At 33.0% G+C, this 19,798-nt stretch overlaps 1 protein-coding gene across 1 annotated transcript; it reads right to left on the minus strand.

The window, feature by feature from the left end:
- Positions 1-1,450: 1,450 nt before the first annotated feature.
- LOC129741696 (RNA-binding protein 47-like) lies at positions 1,451-2,120 on the minus strand. The gene is made up of 2 exons (XM_055733442.1): positions 1,695-2,120; positions 1,451-1,627 (listed from the first exon to the last, which is right to left on the minus strand). The coding sequence occupies exons 1-2, from the start codon at positions 2,118-2,120 to the stop codon at positions 1,451-1,453; spliced, it is 603 nt and encodes a 200-aa protein (XP_055589417.1).
- Between the last annotated feature and the right edge of the window lie 17,678 nt (positions 2,121-19,798).

Raw genomic sequence — 19,798 nt, forward strand, 5'->3', positions numbered from 1 at the left:
GATTTCAGAACTCAGATTGCAGATTACAATACTTGAGATTAAATATTAAAGAATTTTGAAATCAAATTTTAGAGTACCGAATTTAGAAATCAAGATTTTTAATTCATTATTCAGATTGTTAAATTTGGATTCAAGTATCCAAAATTCAGAATTTCAATTCAGTATGCTATACTTATTAGCAAATCTCAAATGTTATACATTTTATATCAAAACTCTATTTGACAAAATAAATCACCACCAATTTCGGAAACTCTGAGGCAAAATTTGTAAAATTTGGCCGAGTGGTTTTTGTGATAAATATTGCTGCATTTTGGCGTTTTCCGGCTTAGATTCCATCGCTGTACTTAATGTGTTAAGAAATCAAATATAAGAATTCAAAATTCAGAATTAAGATTTTCGATTTCAGTACATATTCAGAATTCTTATTTAAGAATTCAGAATAATGATTTTTGGATGTAATGTAAACAGTATAGTTACTGTTTTATTATTAGATGGATAATTCAACAAACAAAGAAAAGAATAATGATTGTGGAATTTAGAATTCAGATTTCAAAGTTTAGATTTCATAATTCAGGTTTCAGATCTCAAATTTAAAAATTCAGACCTTAGACCTCATTTTGAGAATTTAAATTTCAGATAACAGACTATAGATTTCAGAAATCAGGTTTGAATATTAGGACTTCAGCTTTTGAAAATGAGATTTAATGTTCTTGAATTTGACATTCCGATTTCAGAGTTTAGAATTAAATGTTCAGATTTCAGAATTCAAGATTAAGATTTCAGAAATCAGGTTTCTGAATACAGCTTCCTCAATTCAGATTTCGAAGATCAGATTTTGGTTACAGAATTAAAATTTCAGAGCACAGGACTCGAATTTCAGAATTCAGATTTTCGATTTCAGAATTACGATTCGGAAATATGGAAATTAAAATAAAGAGCTTTGTTGAGAATTCAAATTGGAATGAAAATTTGAAATTGAAAATTTGGAACTCAAAATTAAGAGCTTAGTTTAGAATTCGGATTTCAGATTACAGACTTAAAATTTCAGATTTTGAAGTTCAGAATAAAAATTCTGGAATTTGGACAATATCTGTTTATTTTAATTATATGAGCTCATGAAACACTGTCAAGAAAAATCGATATTTTCAAGATAAAAATTTTGGATTGAAATAGCGAATGAAATTATTTTGTTCTTTAATTGTTTTATTCTAACTACAAGTTTTATTTCATCTTATTAGTACGGAACAAATTTCGTCCTAGCTTAGTTATACTTTTTATCATCGCACCTCATTTGATAGCTGACAAAATTAATAAATAACTTAAAAGAAAATCAAATTCAAACATCAAACCAACAACAAAACAATTAAATCGTTCTTTTTAGCTTCAATTTCGCAAGGATAACTTCTCGACACAGCAGATTATCGATTGATGTCTTAGAAAACGCCTAAAGTTAGGCACGCCATCCTGCTTTCAGGCCCCGATTGTACCACTTGAGGCAGCAGTCCTCTCCCAGGTAGAACATCAATGACATCAGCTTGCGACGAGTCAGAGCCGTCTCGTAATGGCACCGGAACTGAATGATGGCAAACTTTTTCGTCGGAATGCTGCTCCGAAAGCCAATGAACACCTGGCGGAATTAGGGAGAAGAATTAACTCGTTGCCTTCCTCTCAGATAAATTAACTGCGATACTTACACATTCACCGGAGCAGTGGACGCGAAGGAATTCCCGAATGATTTCATCCGGAATAGCCCCGTCGATGTTGAGAAGCACCAGCTTTCGAAGGTTCAAACTCTTGCAGGCAAACAGAACCGTTTTACTTCCCAGCGAGAGCTTGTCGAATTTGGCCACCGCCCGCCGAAAATCTTCCCCATTCGTGTAGCGAACGAAAGCGATTCCTCGATTCAACCCGGAGAAGCACATCAGCAACCGGATCTGATAAACGAGGCCAACGGACGAAAAAAGCGGCAACAACTCCTGCTCGAACAGATACCGGGGAATGTGTTTCACGAAAAGTTCCCACTCATAGGTTGGTTCCTCCAGCTCCTCCGGTGGCCCAATGAAACGTTGACCGTTGATCTGAATCGTTCGGTACTCGAAACCACACCAGTAAACCGACATCTTGTCCCTTTAAAGAAGGATTGATTGCACACGCGGAAGAAACTTTTTACACGAGACACGGGACACGTCTTTTCATGAATGAAGCGCAAACTTTAATGAATGAAAAATGCCAGCCAACGGCCAAATGCACTTGCACCTGTGTTGATGCAATGCGATGACGTGTGTGACGCAGACTTAGTTGCATCGTTCGTCGTAGCTTAAGCCTTGTACTAACACAATGTCAGCGCCGCTAGATAAACGGTCGTTCAGGTGCGCTGCATGCGACGAAAGATGAATGAATTTTGTACCTGCATGCGAACACGCACACACAAGTGCGGACGCGAAAAGTGAGCGGGTGGATGAGAGAAAAAAATCTTATTGGAAAGAGCATTGTGGAGGGATGTATTGCATTAGGAAGGTGTCCTGTAAATTGCATTTTGTACCAATAGGTACCTACCATTTTCATCGCGTCACGTTGCGCAACATTCAGCGAAGCCTACATAAGAACAAGGGGCTGAAAGAGAAGGAAATTGCCGAACTGACATTTCAGTACCGCACTGACGTTTTGGTTCCAAAATGCCATTGAAATCAAAGGGGAACTGACGTTCTGGTTCCAAAAAGTCGGTACGGTCCGTTTGTATGTGATTTGACAGTTGCTTCAGTCCTTTGCATAAGAACCTATGTAGAAAAGTGTGTAGAAGTGTAGAATTATGTAGAAGAGCCAGGAATATTTTTAAATATTCCTTGGTTGAAGAGTGTGTTGAAATTCATTCAAGCAAAAAATTCGCGTTTGGCTTAAGTGGAGAGCCGCATGCGGCTCGTTGGCTGCATGAGACTCTTTGTAGATGAAGCTTTGAAAAACTTTTTTGTTAAACCGATGCATGACTTGATAAGAATTCCCATTTTTTCTAGTCTATTGTTCTAGAGCACTGTAGAAAAAAAAATTATGAATTGCTTACTTCTTTGGAATAAGCGAGATACGATATCGAAGTTCTCATGTTCCATATTTGAAAACATTGAATTCCTTCAGCACACAACACATGAAAAATCGCTCAAACATTTCCGGCAAAAATATATATGGCATTGACACAGAAAATCATGATTGTTAAAATTATCTTTACAAAAGCTCCATGCATTTTTATTTTGTTTCGAGAATTTTCAACAAAATAGAGACCTAGACCAAGGCAAGCGTGAGCAATCTTTTGAATCCACGGGCCAGTTTGAATTTGAAATTTTATTAAATATTTCATAAAATTTATCAGTAACTAGCAGAACTTAACCTATAAACAGTTTTTGACGAAATCAAATCTGAAAATGGAAAGATAAAAAGTTAAGGTTTGAGAAAACTTAAATTTTACATCGATTTTTTAAGGCAAAGCGGCCAATACCAACCAAAATTAAATAGCTACATCACTTAATACCTGTATCTTGATAATGTTATCGCCCCCGTGCGAAGGGGGGGGGGGGGGGCGGGCAGAGGTGGCTTTAGGGGTTTAACTCCCTCTCCTCACAATGGAGATTTTTTTTAAAGAAAAAAAATCAGTTCCGGAAGTAAATTTACCGTTGTAACGTGCAATTGCTTCATCCCAAAAGGTGTTGAAAAATATGTCCTAAATAAGATTAAATTCGCTCGCCTCTGGCGGTATTTCGAGAACTAAGGCACTTCATTCTATGACACTACATAACATTCGCGAATTGAAACTAAATTTTAAGTGTCAATTTCTACTTATCTTCTATATATATAAAAAGCAATTTCTGTATGTTTGTTTGTTTGTTTGTTTGTTTGTCCTCTATAGACTCAGCCGTCTTGAGAGCTAGAGGTCTGAAATTTGGCATGGATGCTCATTAGGATCAGGGATGATGAAAAATGTTTTCAGATTTTTGGATGACCTCTTCTGAAGGGGGTCGTCCATACAAGACAAATATTGTTTTCGCGATATTGACGTTACTTTTCTTCGGATTGTGTTGAAAATTTGCACATGAATGTTTTAAAAGACGAACAATTGATTTCAGGTGTTTAATTTTGTGTAAGGGGTCAGCCAAAGGGATCGTCCATAATAACTGTCCGCTGTTTTTGCGATATTGACGTTATTATAAATCGGATACAGATGAAAATTGGTACACGGTAGTTTTGAGTGATGTGCAATCGATTTGAAGTTTTAAATTCAGTGCAAGGGGCCTCCAACAGGGGTCGTCCATATTAAGTTTTCAATATTCTAGTGGTATTGACGTTTTTACACAACGGATTGGGATGAAAATTTGCACATAGGAGTTATAAGGGACAAACATTTGATTTTACATATCTCAATTAAAATCAGGGGTAGGCCAAAGAGGTCGTCCATATTAACTTTTCACTGTTAATGCGATATTGGCGTTATTATACATCGGATTCAGATGAAAATTAGTACACGAGGCGAGCAATCGATTCAGTTATCAAACTCAGTGTAAGGGGCCGACAAAGAGGTCGTCCATATAGGGACTGACAATCGATTTCAGATGTCAAATGTTTTGCCAGGGGTCCATGAAAGGAGTCGTCCATGTTCATTAATTTTTCACTGTTTTTAGCAATATTGACGTTATTATGCAATGGATTGCTTTGAAAATTTGCACACGGGAGTTTTGAGGGAAGGGCAATCGATTTCAGATATCAAAGACTGTATAAAAGGCCACCGAAAGGGGTTTAACTTTTTGGAAATTGGGGTTTTTTGGCACAATCAATTGTTTCCTGATTTCAAATTTGGTAGCAGACGACAGAAAAAGTGATCGTCCAATATTTTTGCAATTATTAGTTAACAATGAATTCGGAAATGCATCTGGAAAATTCTTGGCAATTGACTTTCATACAAACTGTTCATGACATAATCATAGTTGAAAGCGAATTGATGTTCGTATGGGATCAGCTAGTGATTTAATAAATCTTTTGGAATGAAATTCAAATTTTGATATCAATCTATTTTTGAGAAGTGTATCCATTGAACTTATCATCCTTCACTTTATTACTAATCACTTTGATAATAAAAAATCGTTTACATCCATACAAATTGTATGCTGCTATGAAATGAGGCCCTTGGAGCCAAAGGAGTATAAGTGCTTAAAAGCTGATTTCGGGAAAAAAGCACTTAAAGTTCGTTATGTTCCAATAAATTCCATTGATATTTTTTGTGAAATTTTTCAATAAGTCAGATCTTCTAAAATAAAAATAAATCACTTGACATTAGTTTTGAGAAAAACAACATCTATTTGACGTTAATTGAGACGACACATGATTTTTGCACTTATATCCCTTTGGCTCCAAACACATGCACTTATACCCCTTTGTCATCAAATAAATTCACTTATACCCCTTTGCCACCAACAAATTTCCATTTTCAGGTGATTTTGTCTTGTTGATATGATTCAGAAGACATGGGGATTTAATAAGGTGAAAGTCTAATAATTAAATAACATATTAAATTTAAACTGTTATGATAGGAAATGTACCCTGGTAAAGTTAATCGAGAGATTTCATGTTGAAAAATCAACCTTGTCTTGTCAGTTGGACTAAATCTCTTCAAACAACAATTTTTCATCAGAATAATCATAAGAATAATTCGTGAAAGGTATTTCTCCATGAATTTTCAATCATTGCATGTTTCCTGAGCCTTTTCCTGGACAATTGGCCGTTGAAAATGGACTTCCGCTCAATATGAGTTGATGTTTAACACTACATTCACGACTAACGCTTCTACCACAGACAAACAGACGGGACACTCCATTTTCATTCTTCGCAAAACGTAAAACGATAGCCAGAGTGGTAGGCAATGTCGCCACCAGATAGCACTACTTTATCTGTTTTTGAAATCATTATTTTCATCATGGTAGCCGTTTGCTTTGTTTACCTTTTCGTGACAACCAGAAACTCTTCAAATAATAATACAACTGGTAATGTAAGTTGACTCACTTTTAAATTATTTGAAATAATTTTTAACAGTTTTACAGTTCATGTTTCAGGATAAACCTCTATAAAGAGCTGATGTTCAATACTCTCCAGTATCTTGATAGAAGAGAAAATGCATTCAATTAGCATATATTTCGACCATTTTATCCTGGAGTTATCAAACTGCAATAGTTTCCCAAAAAGACTAGTAAGCACCCATGGAATGCCAAGCCGGAATGGATAAGAATCGATTTCTTAGGATTTTTTTCCTGTGTTGTGTGTATTCCCCCTGTGCTGTTTGTATAAATTGTTTCTAAATAGACCCCACTGAATTTAGATAGGGAATATCCTTTATAGGAACGAGGCATCAATCATCATGAACAGCTATATTAGGTTTAAATGAGAACAGATAACAATAAAAAATACTTTTTTTCATATGAGTAACACTTTAATTTCTGAAATTAATCTTATTTGACCAGTTTCACATCCGAACCTCTCATAACGTTTGAGACTTACGTTGCTCTGATTTTTTGGCAGTAGGTTAGGTTATTGGTACAGCAACAGGCCAAAATGCCGAAAAACTTTTTAATTGATGAGAAAACTTTCACCAAAATATATATTTCTAATTTAACTCGTTAGTTTCTGTTGTGTACACGAGTTGTGTACATCCCGCCTTGGAAATATTCCTACAGGGTCACGAAAAATGCTGCTAGTCAACGATTTAGTTTGTGTATTTCCCAAATTTGCTCCTGCAATATAAAATTATAAGATCAATAATTTTAAATATACTTACGAAGCAGTGACGCAGTTATAAAAAAAATCGATTTCAGAAACTTAGCTTTAAGGTCTACTGGATATTTTTTCATCCTCTGTTGTGCCACTATCGTTAATCAAAGTTTCAGGAATCTCTGTATTATTTCGATCGCAACCAGGACACTTTCAAACTCCACAACACTCGCGAATGGCAATAAGGCCAAGTTTAAACATTTTCTTCAAAACAGTTGAGTTTGATTTCTTGATAAAGCTGTCTGGGTCACGGGGGCTGGGTCTGGATCTGGGTCAAGTAAATTGAGAAGCAAATCTCGGCACAAGTGCAAAAAATATTTGTTTACTGTTTTTGGTAACATCACAATATCATAGGCTACCCAGATCAGTTTCTATTATGAATAGCTGATTAGTAGGCAATACCGACGCTAGATGGCAATGTAATCTCTTGCGAAAATTCTTACGAAAATTCTTCTGAGTGTCTCGTCTGTTTGTCTGTGCTTCTACGTTAACCCAATCATCTCATTCAAATAATTATTGAACCCAGCCCGAGATTTGTGGCATACTTCAAATAATTATGAAGAGGAACCAGGAATTTGGAATTCATTTATTGGAGCTAAGATACAAAAAATACAAAATTTGATAAAATTTGTGTTCACTTGATCTATCATTAAATGCAATGAAATGATTAACTGTTGATGGTAAATTTTCAAACATCATTTACTTTTCAAATGCATATTAAATTCCAGTTTTTTATAAATTTTTCGTCCCGAAATAAACACTTCTTACTAGAAATGACATTTGGGTTGGTGGCAAAGGGGTATAAGTAAATTTTTTGGTGGCAAAAGGGTATATGTGCTTCACTAATACCCCTTTGGCTCCTAACAAAAAGTAATTTCAGTTAGCAGGATTTTTTCAACGAGATCAAAACATAAGAAAATAGTGAAATAGAATTATGATTAAAATAGCATATGATGTTTGACAGTCAAGGATTCGTTCTAGATGATTATCTCGATTTTTCCATTTTGTCACTTATACCCCTTTGGCTTCAAGGGCCTCAAATGTTTTTTAGGAAACCAATTTGAGCCTCAATTTTAATTTGTGTTTATTTCTTTTATATGTTTTAATAGTTTTCTTCAAGACCGCTTATAATTTTGACTTCTTCGGAAAAAAAAGTTTCTGATTGTTTTCTTTTCTCAACACAATAGAATAATTGATTTTAAATAATTTTTATAGCAGTGTTAATTTAAATTGAATTTTAGATATAATGAAAAACAATTCATGGAGCAGTCTTCAGAAAATTTGTTGAGTGAAATAAATCCTTTTTTTATAACTTTATTTAAAAATTTCAGTAATGCTTGCATTTAAAAATTGTAAAAGCTGTAGAATTGAGATTATTTAGATTGTTAACCATTCAATACATATTTTTTTAAATGCGAATAGCTGTTATCGATTCAGTGTAAATTCTTCAAAACCTTGTGAATTGGGTGAAGAAAAGTGTTCATGATTGATCAAAATTAAACTATTTGTAAGAATTTGCCAATCTGACGAAATTACAGCGATTTTCCAAAAACTTTAAAAAATAAATAAATATGATTTTTGCTTTTTTTCCGCATACTTTCTTTTGATTTTATTACGCAATCATTAGAATATCTCAATAAAAAAATACCATAGGCTAATTTCTTCTAACCTCTAGAGTATTTTTTGTGAATGCATCACGCGTTTCAGAGATATTTGGATTTTGATGAGTGTTTTTTAAAACAAAACTTCGCTTTAAAGGTTTAAACATTATCATCAATATTTTATTCCTTTAGTGAAAAATAATAAACAAATTTTAATCCAGCTGTTTTTTCATATATATTTGTTATTTCAACAGTTAATAATGATTTTTATCACTCAAACCTGATCCATTTTTAAACTTATAATCTCTTTATTATCACCAAAATGAGAGGTTATAGACAAAGTCTGACTAAAAACTCGAGTTTCGAACGCCAAAATCTACCAAATCAATTATAAAAATGTAGGCATCAAATTGGTGCCTCTTGAGTTTAATCATCGCTTTAAAAAAATGTTAATAGATATGAAAGGATATTGAAACACATAGACATCTTTGAAATCTATGGATTTAAATTCGTAGGTAATAAGAAAAACTGAGTTTCTTGCTTTTGTCTTTTCCCAATATTTTAAAACTACCTTGTCAGTTATGATGAATTGAACATTTTGTATTTTAGATTTATAAAGTTATTATTATGAACTTCAATCAAACGTTAGCTTTTTATTTCGATTACTGAAAGAAAAAAGAATATATCTCTGACTTTGATCCCTGGCACTTTTGGAATAAAATAAAATATTATATTCATTAATTATATTCATGACGACAACCAGCTTCTTTCTTTTTTCATTCACATCCATAGAAAAAAAAAAGGAGAAAAATTTAAATATTCTTGATTATTTTTTTGTATTATTTAATTTTATACATTTTCTGAGGTGCAGAAGTCAGTTTTCATTTGCAATATAATTTTAAATTCTTAATTTTGGATTTTTGCATAAGAAATCGGAATATGCACACTGAAAATGAAAATTAGGAGATAGGAGGATTCTTTCAAAACATACATAACTGGTGGACGACATTGAAGTAAAGAATTCAAAATCTGAATGAAATCTCAGATGGATTACCGATCAAGAGTCTCATTTAGCTTTTGAAAATCAATGTCATTGAAGCAAATCGGTTTAAAGGTAATAAGAATAAATTTTGTATTGAATTATGAAAAAATATGCTTTAGTTCAGATCCAAATTAGAGTTTAGATAAAAATTCATGATTATTAATTTATATTCCGGACAAATTAGATGTAAACTTTAATTTTAACATAGATGTTAAAAAAAATTGAAACATTCAACATAGCTAGACGAATAAATAAGTTTTTTTCTATCGAAACTGAGAATTATAAATATAATCTAAAATTTCGATGAAGAATTTGTCGAACACAGTTTATAAACAAAGTATAAAATCTAAGTACAATAATTTTGAACGACTATTATAAACTTAAATAACATGTAAATAAAATCCTAAACATGAAGAAGAAGAAAGAATGTCACTCAAGGATTAGATTTCCAGATTGTCTGGTTTTCCCCGGATTTGTTCAAAGATTTGAAACCTAATTTGGGAAAGATTTGGTCGGGTCTAGTTAATCAAGTTTCCATTGAAAATCCTGGATTTTGCACAACTGCATTCACTTCATTTGCAAAATAAAAAATAAACTGCACTTGAGTTCTAGCAATTTTAAATTTTTGCATCCAAAAACTAATTTTTTTGAGCCAATTAAAGGGTTTTTGAAAGTCTAACAAACAATTTAAAAATTCTGATGTGTTGAATAATTCAGGAGTTTTTGCCAATTTGGCTCGGATATTGCCTGCTTCTGGGTTGAAAATTCTGAAATCAACTGCCCAAACTTTGCCAGGATTTTCCTGGTCCGGATACGTGTGGAATAAAATCTAGAACCCTTATTCTAGGAGTTCGGATTATGATAACATAACCTGAAAATAGCACATGTAATTTAAAAAAATAATCCTACTTTTCCAATTAAGTATTCAAGATTAATAGTGTCCGTCCCGGGATTTCCCAGGAGAAAATTCCAGGGAATTTGTATTATTCGGAAATTCCTGTTTCCCGGGAATCATAGTTTTATTCCCGGGATTTCTCGACTTGTATGAATTTTTTTCTCTGGAAAAGCCTGATAGCCTCGGGAACCATTCTTATTGTTCTTTTTGAAAATGTTTGAATATCCGATTCCTTTGGCAGTAGACATATTTTTTTTTTATTTAAATAGATTGGTTTTAAAAGATTATACCGTCAAACGGGGCATCATGCAAAAGCAGGGTTAGATGCAACATTTGTATACCACAACATTCATTCAATTTTTATTTCAATATACTGTTATAACGTTATCATTGAATGATAACAAATTGATGATGACAAAGTTTTTAACATCGTGAAAAAGTCTTTTAAAGTTTTTGATTCTCATAAAAATAGAGAAAAACGAGAAATAGATGTTCAAATTTTTACATTTTTTGATGCCGTGAAAATCTTTACCTCGTATGACAGATTGGCTTAATGATATCACCTACAAACTTTATATTGCTTTCATTACCCAATACCAACACTGTTGGTGCATAAATATTTTTTGGACAATCACCAAAGTTTTTTAAATAAATATTTTTATAATTTAGTTAGCTAATCTAAACTAAATCTCATAAATCGCGTTTCCATATGCTGGGATATGATTGTTTTGCATTATGCGTTTGTTAACATTGAAATTTCATCCATTCTAAGATTTATTTACATGATTTAAGATAATAAAATATATTGTAGTTTTGATGTACAAGAGGTATGATTATCTGTAAGCATAAAGATTTTAGAAGCCATTGAAGTTTAAAAGTGTTGCATGTTGCCCCAGTTGACGGTATGTATTTCCACACTGTTTTCATTCATCAAGTAGCAAAAGTGTTGCTAAAGAACATCTAAAAACCAGATGGAATGCTCTTATTGAAACAAGACTTTAACTACATATAATCATATGAACTACATTCCATAATCTACCAAATCTCTGTAGTATCTATTTGCAAAGTGTTAGGGAATCTCGTTTTTAAGTTTTTTTCCTCAGATTTAAGCTTTTTTTGCCTTAAGAGCATAGGAGATGAAAGCTTAAATCTGAAGAAAAAAGCTTGAATTTGAGGAAAAAAGTTTAAATCTGACAGATTTGCTCCTCACGGATTGTATATCGTTGCAGGGATCTGGTAGAACCAGAAATGTAACGTTGCCGGGATCTGGGTAAAACACCGAAAGCTTTCCATAACCTTCACAACCATTTGAGTCAAATATTTGCACTTAGGAGCTGTTTTACGAAGTAATGGTAGAAAATTGTTGATGACTGGAGTTCAGCAATAAGAAGGACAAGAAAAGAAATAAATCGGAAAATTTTCTCACCAAGTCTTCACGCCAGCTCCTACTTTGCCGCGCCATGTGTTATACAAGCGGATGCAACGCTTGCTTCGATTCCACCATAGTGTGTATACACAGTTGTTGGTAAAAAATAATTTGAAATATTTGTAACAAATGATTTGTTTATTTTCAATTTTATGATCACTGTGTGAAGAAAAAAGTTGAGGATTTAATATTATTTTTATATTCATTAAATACAAATTAAAAGGTTTTGAAAACTTAGAAAAAAAATCAATTTTATTCACAAACAAACGACAAAATAACGCCGAACGATGCTTCACATTGCAATCTGTTGTGGATTTGTTGTGAATTTAAGATATTTTATTTTTTTTACATTTTTTTCAACTGAATTATATCTGCAACTTTTCAAAAAATAAGAACGATGGATTGGAATATTAGGGGAGATGGGGGCATAATGGCCACCTTAAGGAAAACGCTTATTTAACCATAGAGAACAGCTGTAATATGTGAATTACATCATTGTTTCGTGTTCAGACACTCAAATAGTCTATTGCCTAATTGGATGAAACTTGAAAAAGTAGATAAAAACGTTTAACAATGCATTTTAAAAATTTTTGCCGAAAGCTGAAAACCTGTCACTGTAGAGGCATAATGAGAAACCCCCCGAGGCAGTATGAGCTCCATTAATGAAGGCATAATGAGCGTTTTCTGCCGGGGATTCTAGCAGCGAATTCGACTCGATGAAGTCAACTGAGTAATAGAACTACAGCTTAACTTGTATCGTCTGACGATTTGGCCTATTGGTAAAGTAATATGTCGGAGAGGTAATCAGTAGGCTTTTTTTTCATTTATCATTTATGATCATGAATACAGTCCCCCCCACAATCATTAGTCACTTAACGTATCATTTCACCACAAAATGTTCGTTCATTCGGGTGTTAGTGGACCAAACATCAAGCTTTGCATGAATTTCAGTCATTAAATATTCCCTCATTGATTTCAAACATGATTTTGTTTCCAATTTTGTTGAAAAATAAAATAATTTACCGAAACAATCAACGTTTTTTAAAACCACAATTATGGGTCAAAACTGAAGCTTGTAACAATTATTAGTCATATTGCCCACAATTATTAGTCACATAGAAGTCCATGGCAACACCCGAATATCAACATGAAAATCAACAAGTTTCTGGCAAACATTCAGGGGCATTCTTCGCTAGTATACGTTCAAGGGGCAATTGGGTTGAGCTAGCAACCAAGAAATGTTTTGTTTTGCTTGCGAAAAAGTGACCCATGATTGTGTGGAACTTGGTGGATTCTGTAACAATTATGGGTCACTTTTATTTTGCTAAATATTATTGAATTTTCGCATTTCATTCGCTCAGTTTTATTTGGAAAATGTAAACTCTTCTTTTGTGCTTATATGGAACCAATTCGTTTGGTTGGAATCTTTGAAAAACCCGCATAAGGGGCTTAACGGTTGAAGATGTCAACCTTATAACATTGGAATTTTATGCGATAGTTCCATAGCTTATAGTCCACCTTTGATAAAAAGTATTCAAACAGCAATTTTACTGTTATCAAACGAACAAATAATATTTTTAATGCATTTTGATGATATTGTCGATTAACTAAAAATAATAATTTGATATAATTTCTTTTGGTTTAGTAGATATCAGCAGTTCTAATGATCGGTGACTAATAATTGTGTGTGACCCATGATTGTGGGGGGACTGCACCCATAGAAGAGGTTGCAAAAATCCAATGCCTTTTTAGCAAATCTCTGTGCCGATAATGCTCTGAAATGTGCACTGTGCCGAAGACGGTATGTTTGAAAAACCGTAACTGGCATAAGGACTCGGCTCCCAACCAAAATGATGACCACTACATTCAAGCGAAACAAGAAAAACATTTTATGGGATTTCCTTCCTATTGGATAATTCATCCCAGAAACAAGAAAATAAAAATTAAAACCACAGCGCTGTAGTGAGAATCGAACTCACATCACCAATTGTAGCGTCTTGCCAGTCCGACATTCTAACCAGTGTACTATTCGAGCTTCATGCAGGACGAGGTATATTTGTCATAGGCTTTCTGTTACCGATCAATCACAAAAAACGTACAACGGCGGCTTCCCGGCGTTTGGAATCCTTTCAATGCATTCCTTTGTCTTAAGATGGAAACGGGAAAGGGAACGGGAGTGAAGGAACGGGAAACCCATTGAATGAGAACTGTGCTTTGCTTACTGCCTGCTATTACATACACACGCTACATATACACAGCTGCTAAAGCCGGGCAGCTTGGCCGGTGTTGTTTGCCGGTAAATTGAAGGAATGTTTTTGTTGTTGCTTTTGCTACATACACACGCACAGCTTAGCCGTGTTTGCCGGTTGATTGAATTAGAAGGATGTTTTTGTTGTTGCTTTTGCTACATTCACACGCACAGTGCTCGGTTCGCTGGCTGCCTGGTGTTGGCCGGTATTTATTTCCATCCTTCTTCGGCTTGTAATGCGATTGGGAGGGACGCGAAAACGTTTTTATTTTGTTTCATTCAGACATACGCAATTCGGTTACGCTGGGAGGTTAATGCCGGTGGGCGCAAATCGAATCAGTGCCGGTCGCGTTATCTTCTTGTACCAATGATGCTATGAAATTGACTACACGCCATTGGCACAGAGGCTGAATTTTGGGTGTGTACACTGAACGGTGAGGCGTAGATTCATCAAACAAAGCAATAACAAAATAATCTAGGTCTGTTTGAAGAATTCAAACAATTAACACATGCTCATACATTATGTTTCTGGTGTTTTGTTTGACGGATGATGCTTTGATGCTATTAGCCGTATAATGTAACAATAAAAAAAAATTAATCATGAATGGTATGTGCAAAACAAATCCCCTCGAACAGGAATCGAACTCGAGTCTACTGATTACCTCTCCGACACCTTACCAATAGGCCAAATCGACAGACGAAACAAGTCAAGCTGTAGCTCTATTATTCAGTTGACTTCATCGAGTTGAATTCGCTGCTAGATTCCCCAGCAGAAAATGCTTATTATGCCTTCATTGATAGTGCTCTGTTCGTCTCTAGTGAACAAATTAAAGTAAAAAAGCATTTTAAAATTGATTAAATTGAAAAATCAAAAATTTTATGATGTTGAAAATTGAGAAACAATGTGTAGATCATATTGCAGTGCGTACATTTCAGATCAAGATGATTTAAACGTCATAAAAGCTTATTTGGTGGTGCTCAAAACTATAATGTTTTCGTCACTTGAGAACCTAGCTGGTTATTATTTAATATTTCTGTGAAGATGAAAGGGATTATTCTTTTTTGGTGAAAAATTAATACTATGAGTAGTACGAAACAAGTCCTTATAAAAATTTGTTTAAGAAAATACGTACTTTTGTAGAAAAAAGGAGTGCTCATTATGCCCTGGGTGCTCGTTATGCCCTCATCTCCCCTATGTTAATCTCGTTTCTGTATGAGTATGGAATCCCGTAGAAATGAGTACTCATAAAAATTTCTTGGCCAAAAGTCTCAGACATGATCCTGTGTAAATCATGCCATTTGTAGTCGTTATTGATTTTTCGATCTGGTTTTACTATACTCCTTAGATATTCTCGATTTCTCAAACCAATAGACCGTTCGAAAACAAATATTTTCACGGATTGACAGAAATGATAAAGATCAGATAAAGCCCGTCCTCACTCGATTCGCATCACGGGAAAAATACTGTAAAAAATAAACTTGTTAACCGATCTTTTTCAAACTTTCAGACAATGAAATTCGAAGCATTAGTGAGCTTTGAGCTTATTTGTTTCATTCAAATTTAATACCATGTTCGTACAGTCGCATTTTCAGCCTAACGCTATTTTTTTTTGAATTTTGTACTAAGTTTTTAAGATTGAGAGAGTTACCTGAATATATAAAAAAAGTCTTCATGTTAATCATACCAACAAATCCATCGAAAACTCGTGAAAATCCTTACTAAGCCTACTCTTCTATAGTCATCCAATTAATATTCTAACCAAACCAGCTTCATTATCTTGTAACCCGTCAGATAATTGGCTAATGAAGCAGCAGCCGGGCTATCGCTCCAATTCGACATCCATCCCCAATTCATCGAATCCTCCCCCAGCGGGGACATCGAATTTTCGGTTCATCAGATTGGCTGTTGTTTTTTGCTCCCGGTTCCCAATGAAAACAACAATTTGATCACAGCATAACAGAACAGAAGAAGAATCACCATCATTGTTATCAATGGCCGCCGCCGCCGGTGAAACAAATACACCACGTTTAAGTTCGCATTAAGGACCATTTTCGGCACGTTGATTTCGGTTTTTGTTTTATCGCCCCCGGGGTATGGCCGGGATCCGGGATTTTTCTTATTTAGATACTTTTTTCTCCGCACTGTTTCTCGTATTCAAAAAGGTTTCCTCTGCCTTTGGTGTTGGTGGGTCAAACCAGCAGATAATGGAGTGACGGTAAATTTGCGTGGAATGATAAGATCATAAGCGTCGATAATAAAAATGACTTTCAAAAATATTGTATTTATTTATCCTAACTAAAACTTATTTAATAACTGAGATATTCATTTGAAAATGTATTGTATTTTATTGTATTGTATTGTATTGTATTGTATTGTATTGTATTGTATTGTATTGTATTGTATTGTATTGTATTGTATTGTATTGTATTGTATTGTATTGTATTGTATTGTATTGTATTGTATTGTATTGTATTGTATTGTATTGTATTGTATTGTATTGTATTGTATTGTATTGTATTGTATTGTATTGTATTGTATTGTATTGTATTGTATTGTATTGTATTGTATTGTATTGTATTGTATTGTATTGTATTGTATTGTATTGTATTGTATTGTATTGTATTGTATTGTATTGTATTGTATTGTATTGTATTGTATTGTATTGTATTGTATTGTATTGTATTGTATTGTATTGTATTGTATTGTATTGTATTGTATTGTATTGTATTGTATTGTATTGTATTGTATTGTATTGTATTGTATTGTATTGTATTGTATTGTATTGTATTGTATTGTATTGTATTGTATTGTATTGTATTGTATTGTATTGTATTGTATTGTATTGTATTGTATTGTATTGTATTGTATTGTATTGTATTGTATTGTATTGTATTGTATTGTATTGTATTGTATTGTATTGTATTGTATTGTATTGTATTGTATTGTATTGTATTGTATTGTATTGTATTGTATTGTATTGTATTGTATTGTATTGTATTGTATTGTATTGTATTGTATTGTATTGTATTGTATTGTATTGTATTGTATTGTATTGTATTGTATTGTATTGTATTGTATTGTATTGTATTGTATTGTATTGTATTGTATTGTATTGTATTGTATTGTATTGTATTGTATTGTATTGTATTGTATTGTATTGTATTGTATTGTATTGTATTGTATTGTATTGTATTGTATTGTATTGTATTGTATTGTATTGTATTGTATTGTATTGTATTGTATTGTATTGTATTGTATTGTATTGTATTGTATTGTATTGTATTGTATTGTATTGTATTGTATTGTATTGTATTGTATTGTATTGTATTGTATTGTATTGTATTGTATTGTATTGTATTGTATTGTATTGTATTGTATTGTATTGTATTGTATTGTATTGTATTGTATTGTATTGTATTGTATTGTATTGTATTGTATTGTATTGTATTGTATTGTATTGTATTGTATTGTATTGTATTGTATTGTATTGTATTGTATTGTATTGTATTGTATTGTATTGTATTGTATTGTATTGTATTGTATTGTATTGTATTGTATTGTATTGTATTGTATTGTATTGTATTGTATTGTATTGTATTGTATTGTATTGTATTGTATTGTATTGTATTGTATTGTATTGTATTGTATTGTATTGTATTGTATTGTATTGTATTGTATTGTATTGTATTGTATTGTATTGTATTGTATTGTATTGTATTGTATTGTATTGTATTTTATTGTATTGTATTGTATTGTATTGTATTGTATTGTATTGTATTGTATTGTATTGTATTGTATTGTATTGTATTGTATTGTATTGTATTGTATTGTATTGTATTGTATTGTATTGTATTGTATTGTTTTGTATTGTATTGTATTGTATTGTATTGTATTGTATTTTATTGTATTGTATTGTATTGTATTGTATTGTATTGTATTGTATTGTAACGCATTTTAAGTTGAAATGCTATTGTTTGTGCTTTGTCTATGTGTGGTCAATTTTATTTCATGTTTAAGATTCGATTCCGCCTTCTTTGGCAAAAGACTCCCACCTTTTTCGGTCTTTCAAACCTAAATCATTTCATCCTCCAGAGACTTTCTGTGACAAAGGAAAAGCCAGGTTATCAAATGACAGTGCACATCGTTGGCAAGAAAGAGGCAGCTTGAGAGACTTTTTGACAGCATCCAACCATCTGAATGTTCTCAATGCGAGCTGCTGTTCGTACAACTCAATCGGGCAAGTTAGAAATTTATATTCCACCAGATAAAACATTCCTGGCGGCTATCAATGAATTGAATCAAATTACAATTCGAACCGGATCCGTACTTTTCCCGCCGGGTTCCGCAAAAGTGAAAAAGCGAATGAGACAAAGACATTTGGAAAAGTTTTTCGGGTTTGATCATGCCCTTTCCTCTTTCCCTTTGGAGTTACAGTCCGGAAATTTGCCACGTGGATGGTTTTGAAAACAATGATGGAATGGGATAATTTTTAGAAGACCGATCGCCTCTTCTTTTGGATTTCCCATGACTTGAATTGAGTCGCCAGTGACGCCATTCTCAATACCACAAGAAATGAATCAGATTGTCTCTTGTAAGATTATTACTAAGTATGATTGAAGGGACAGTTTTGCAAGGCGGCAGCCTTATAAAATTTTACACCCATTCTAAGTCTCTATGTTTAAAAAAAATTATATTTCGGATAGAAAAGTATTTAATACCTTTGCACGATTCTTCCCATATCAGCAAATCCCTCTGGCAGCAGAGCTTGGTGGATCATCTTACATTTAATTATGTCTTTGTGGTTTTTGTTTTACCCGGACATCTTTTCTTGATGTGACAGTTTTGGTTTGTCTTTGGTTGGTTCGAAGTGGAATGAGTAGCAAATATCATCCTTGAGCTAAACTTTTCCATCAAGCAACAAGGATCAACTTAGAGCTTCTGCCTCTGCAGCTTATAGTAGTCCTAAAAGGAAGTGGACCAGGAAATTATGTTATCATTTGTGGATTGAGTCGGGTTGATGGTTTCAATGTTGTGCTGTGTCGTGTGTCATAAGTTGTTCCTTACCCAGGAGGGATTTTGATTAGATCTAATGTGTTTGTTGTGTTTTGTGATTGGTTGTTGGCTGGATTGGAGCTACTGTACGATAGGTTTAGCGAAAAATGATAGGTGTTTGGAGAATTTCTTTCCGTTTGCTGAAATTTATATCGTCATGACTTTTGACACAATTTTCCAAGAACTATCAGTTACTTTGGGTGATTGATTTCAAACATTTTTGTCATTTTTGTCATTTTTGTCATTTTTGTCATTTTTGTCATTTTTGTCATTTTTGTCATTTTTGTCATTTTTGTCATTTTTGTCATTTTTGTCATTTTTGTCATTTTTGTCATTTTTGTCATTTTTGTCATTTTTGTCATTTTTGTCATTTTTGTCATTTTTGTCATTTTTGTCATTTTTGTCATTATTGTCATGTTTGTCATTTTTGTCATTTTTGTCATTTTTGTCATTTTTGTAATTTTTGTCATTTTTGTCATTTTTGTCATTTTTGTCATTTTTGTCATTTTTGTCATTTTTGTCATTTTTGTCATTTTTGTCATTTTTGTCATTTTTGTCATTTCTGTCATTTTTGTCATTTTTGTCATTTTTGTCATTTTTGTCATTTTTGTCATTTTTGTCATTTTTGTCATTTTTGTCATTTTTGTCATTTTTGTCATTTTTGTCATTTTTGTCATTTTTGTCATTTTTGTCATTTTTGTCATTTTTGTCATTTTTGTCATTTTTGTCATT

The sequence above is a fragment of the Uranotaenia lowii genome, chromosome 2, assembly GCF_029784155.1.
Source record: "Uranotaenia lowii strain MFRU-FL chromosome 2, ASM2978415v1, whole genome shotgun sequence".
NCBI lineage: Eukaryota > Metazoa > Arthropoda > Insecta > Diptera > Culicidae > Uranotaenia > Uranotaenia lowii.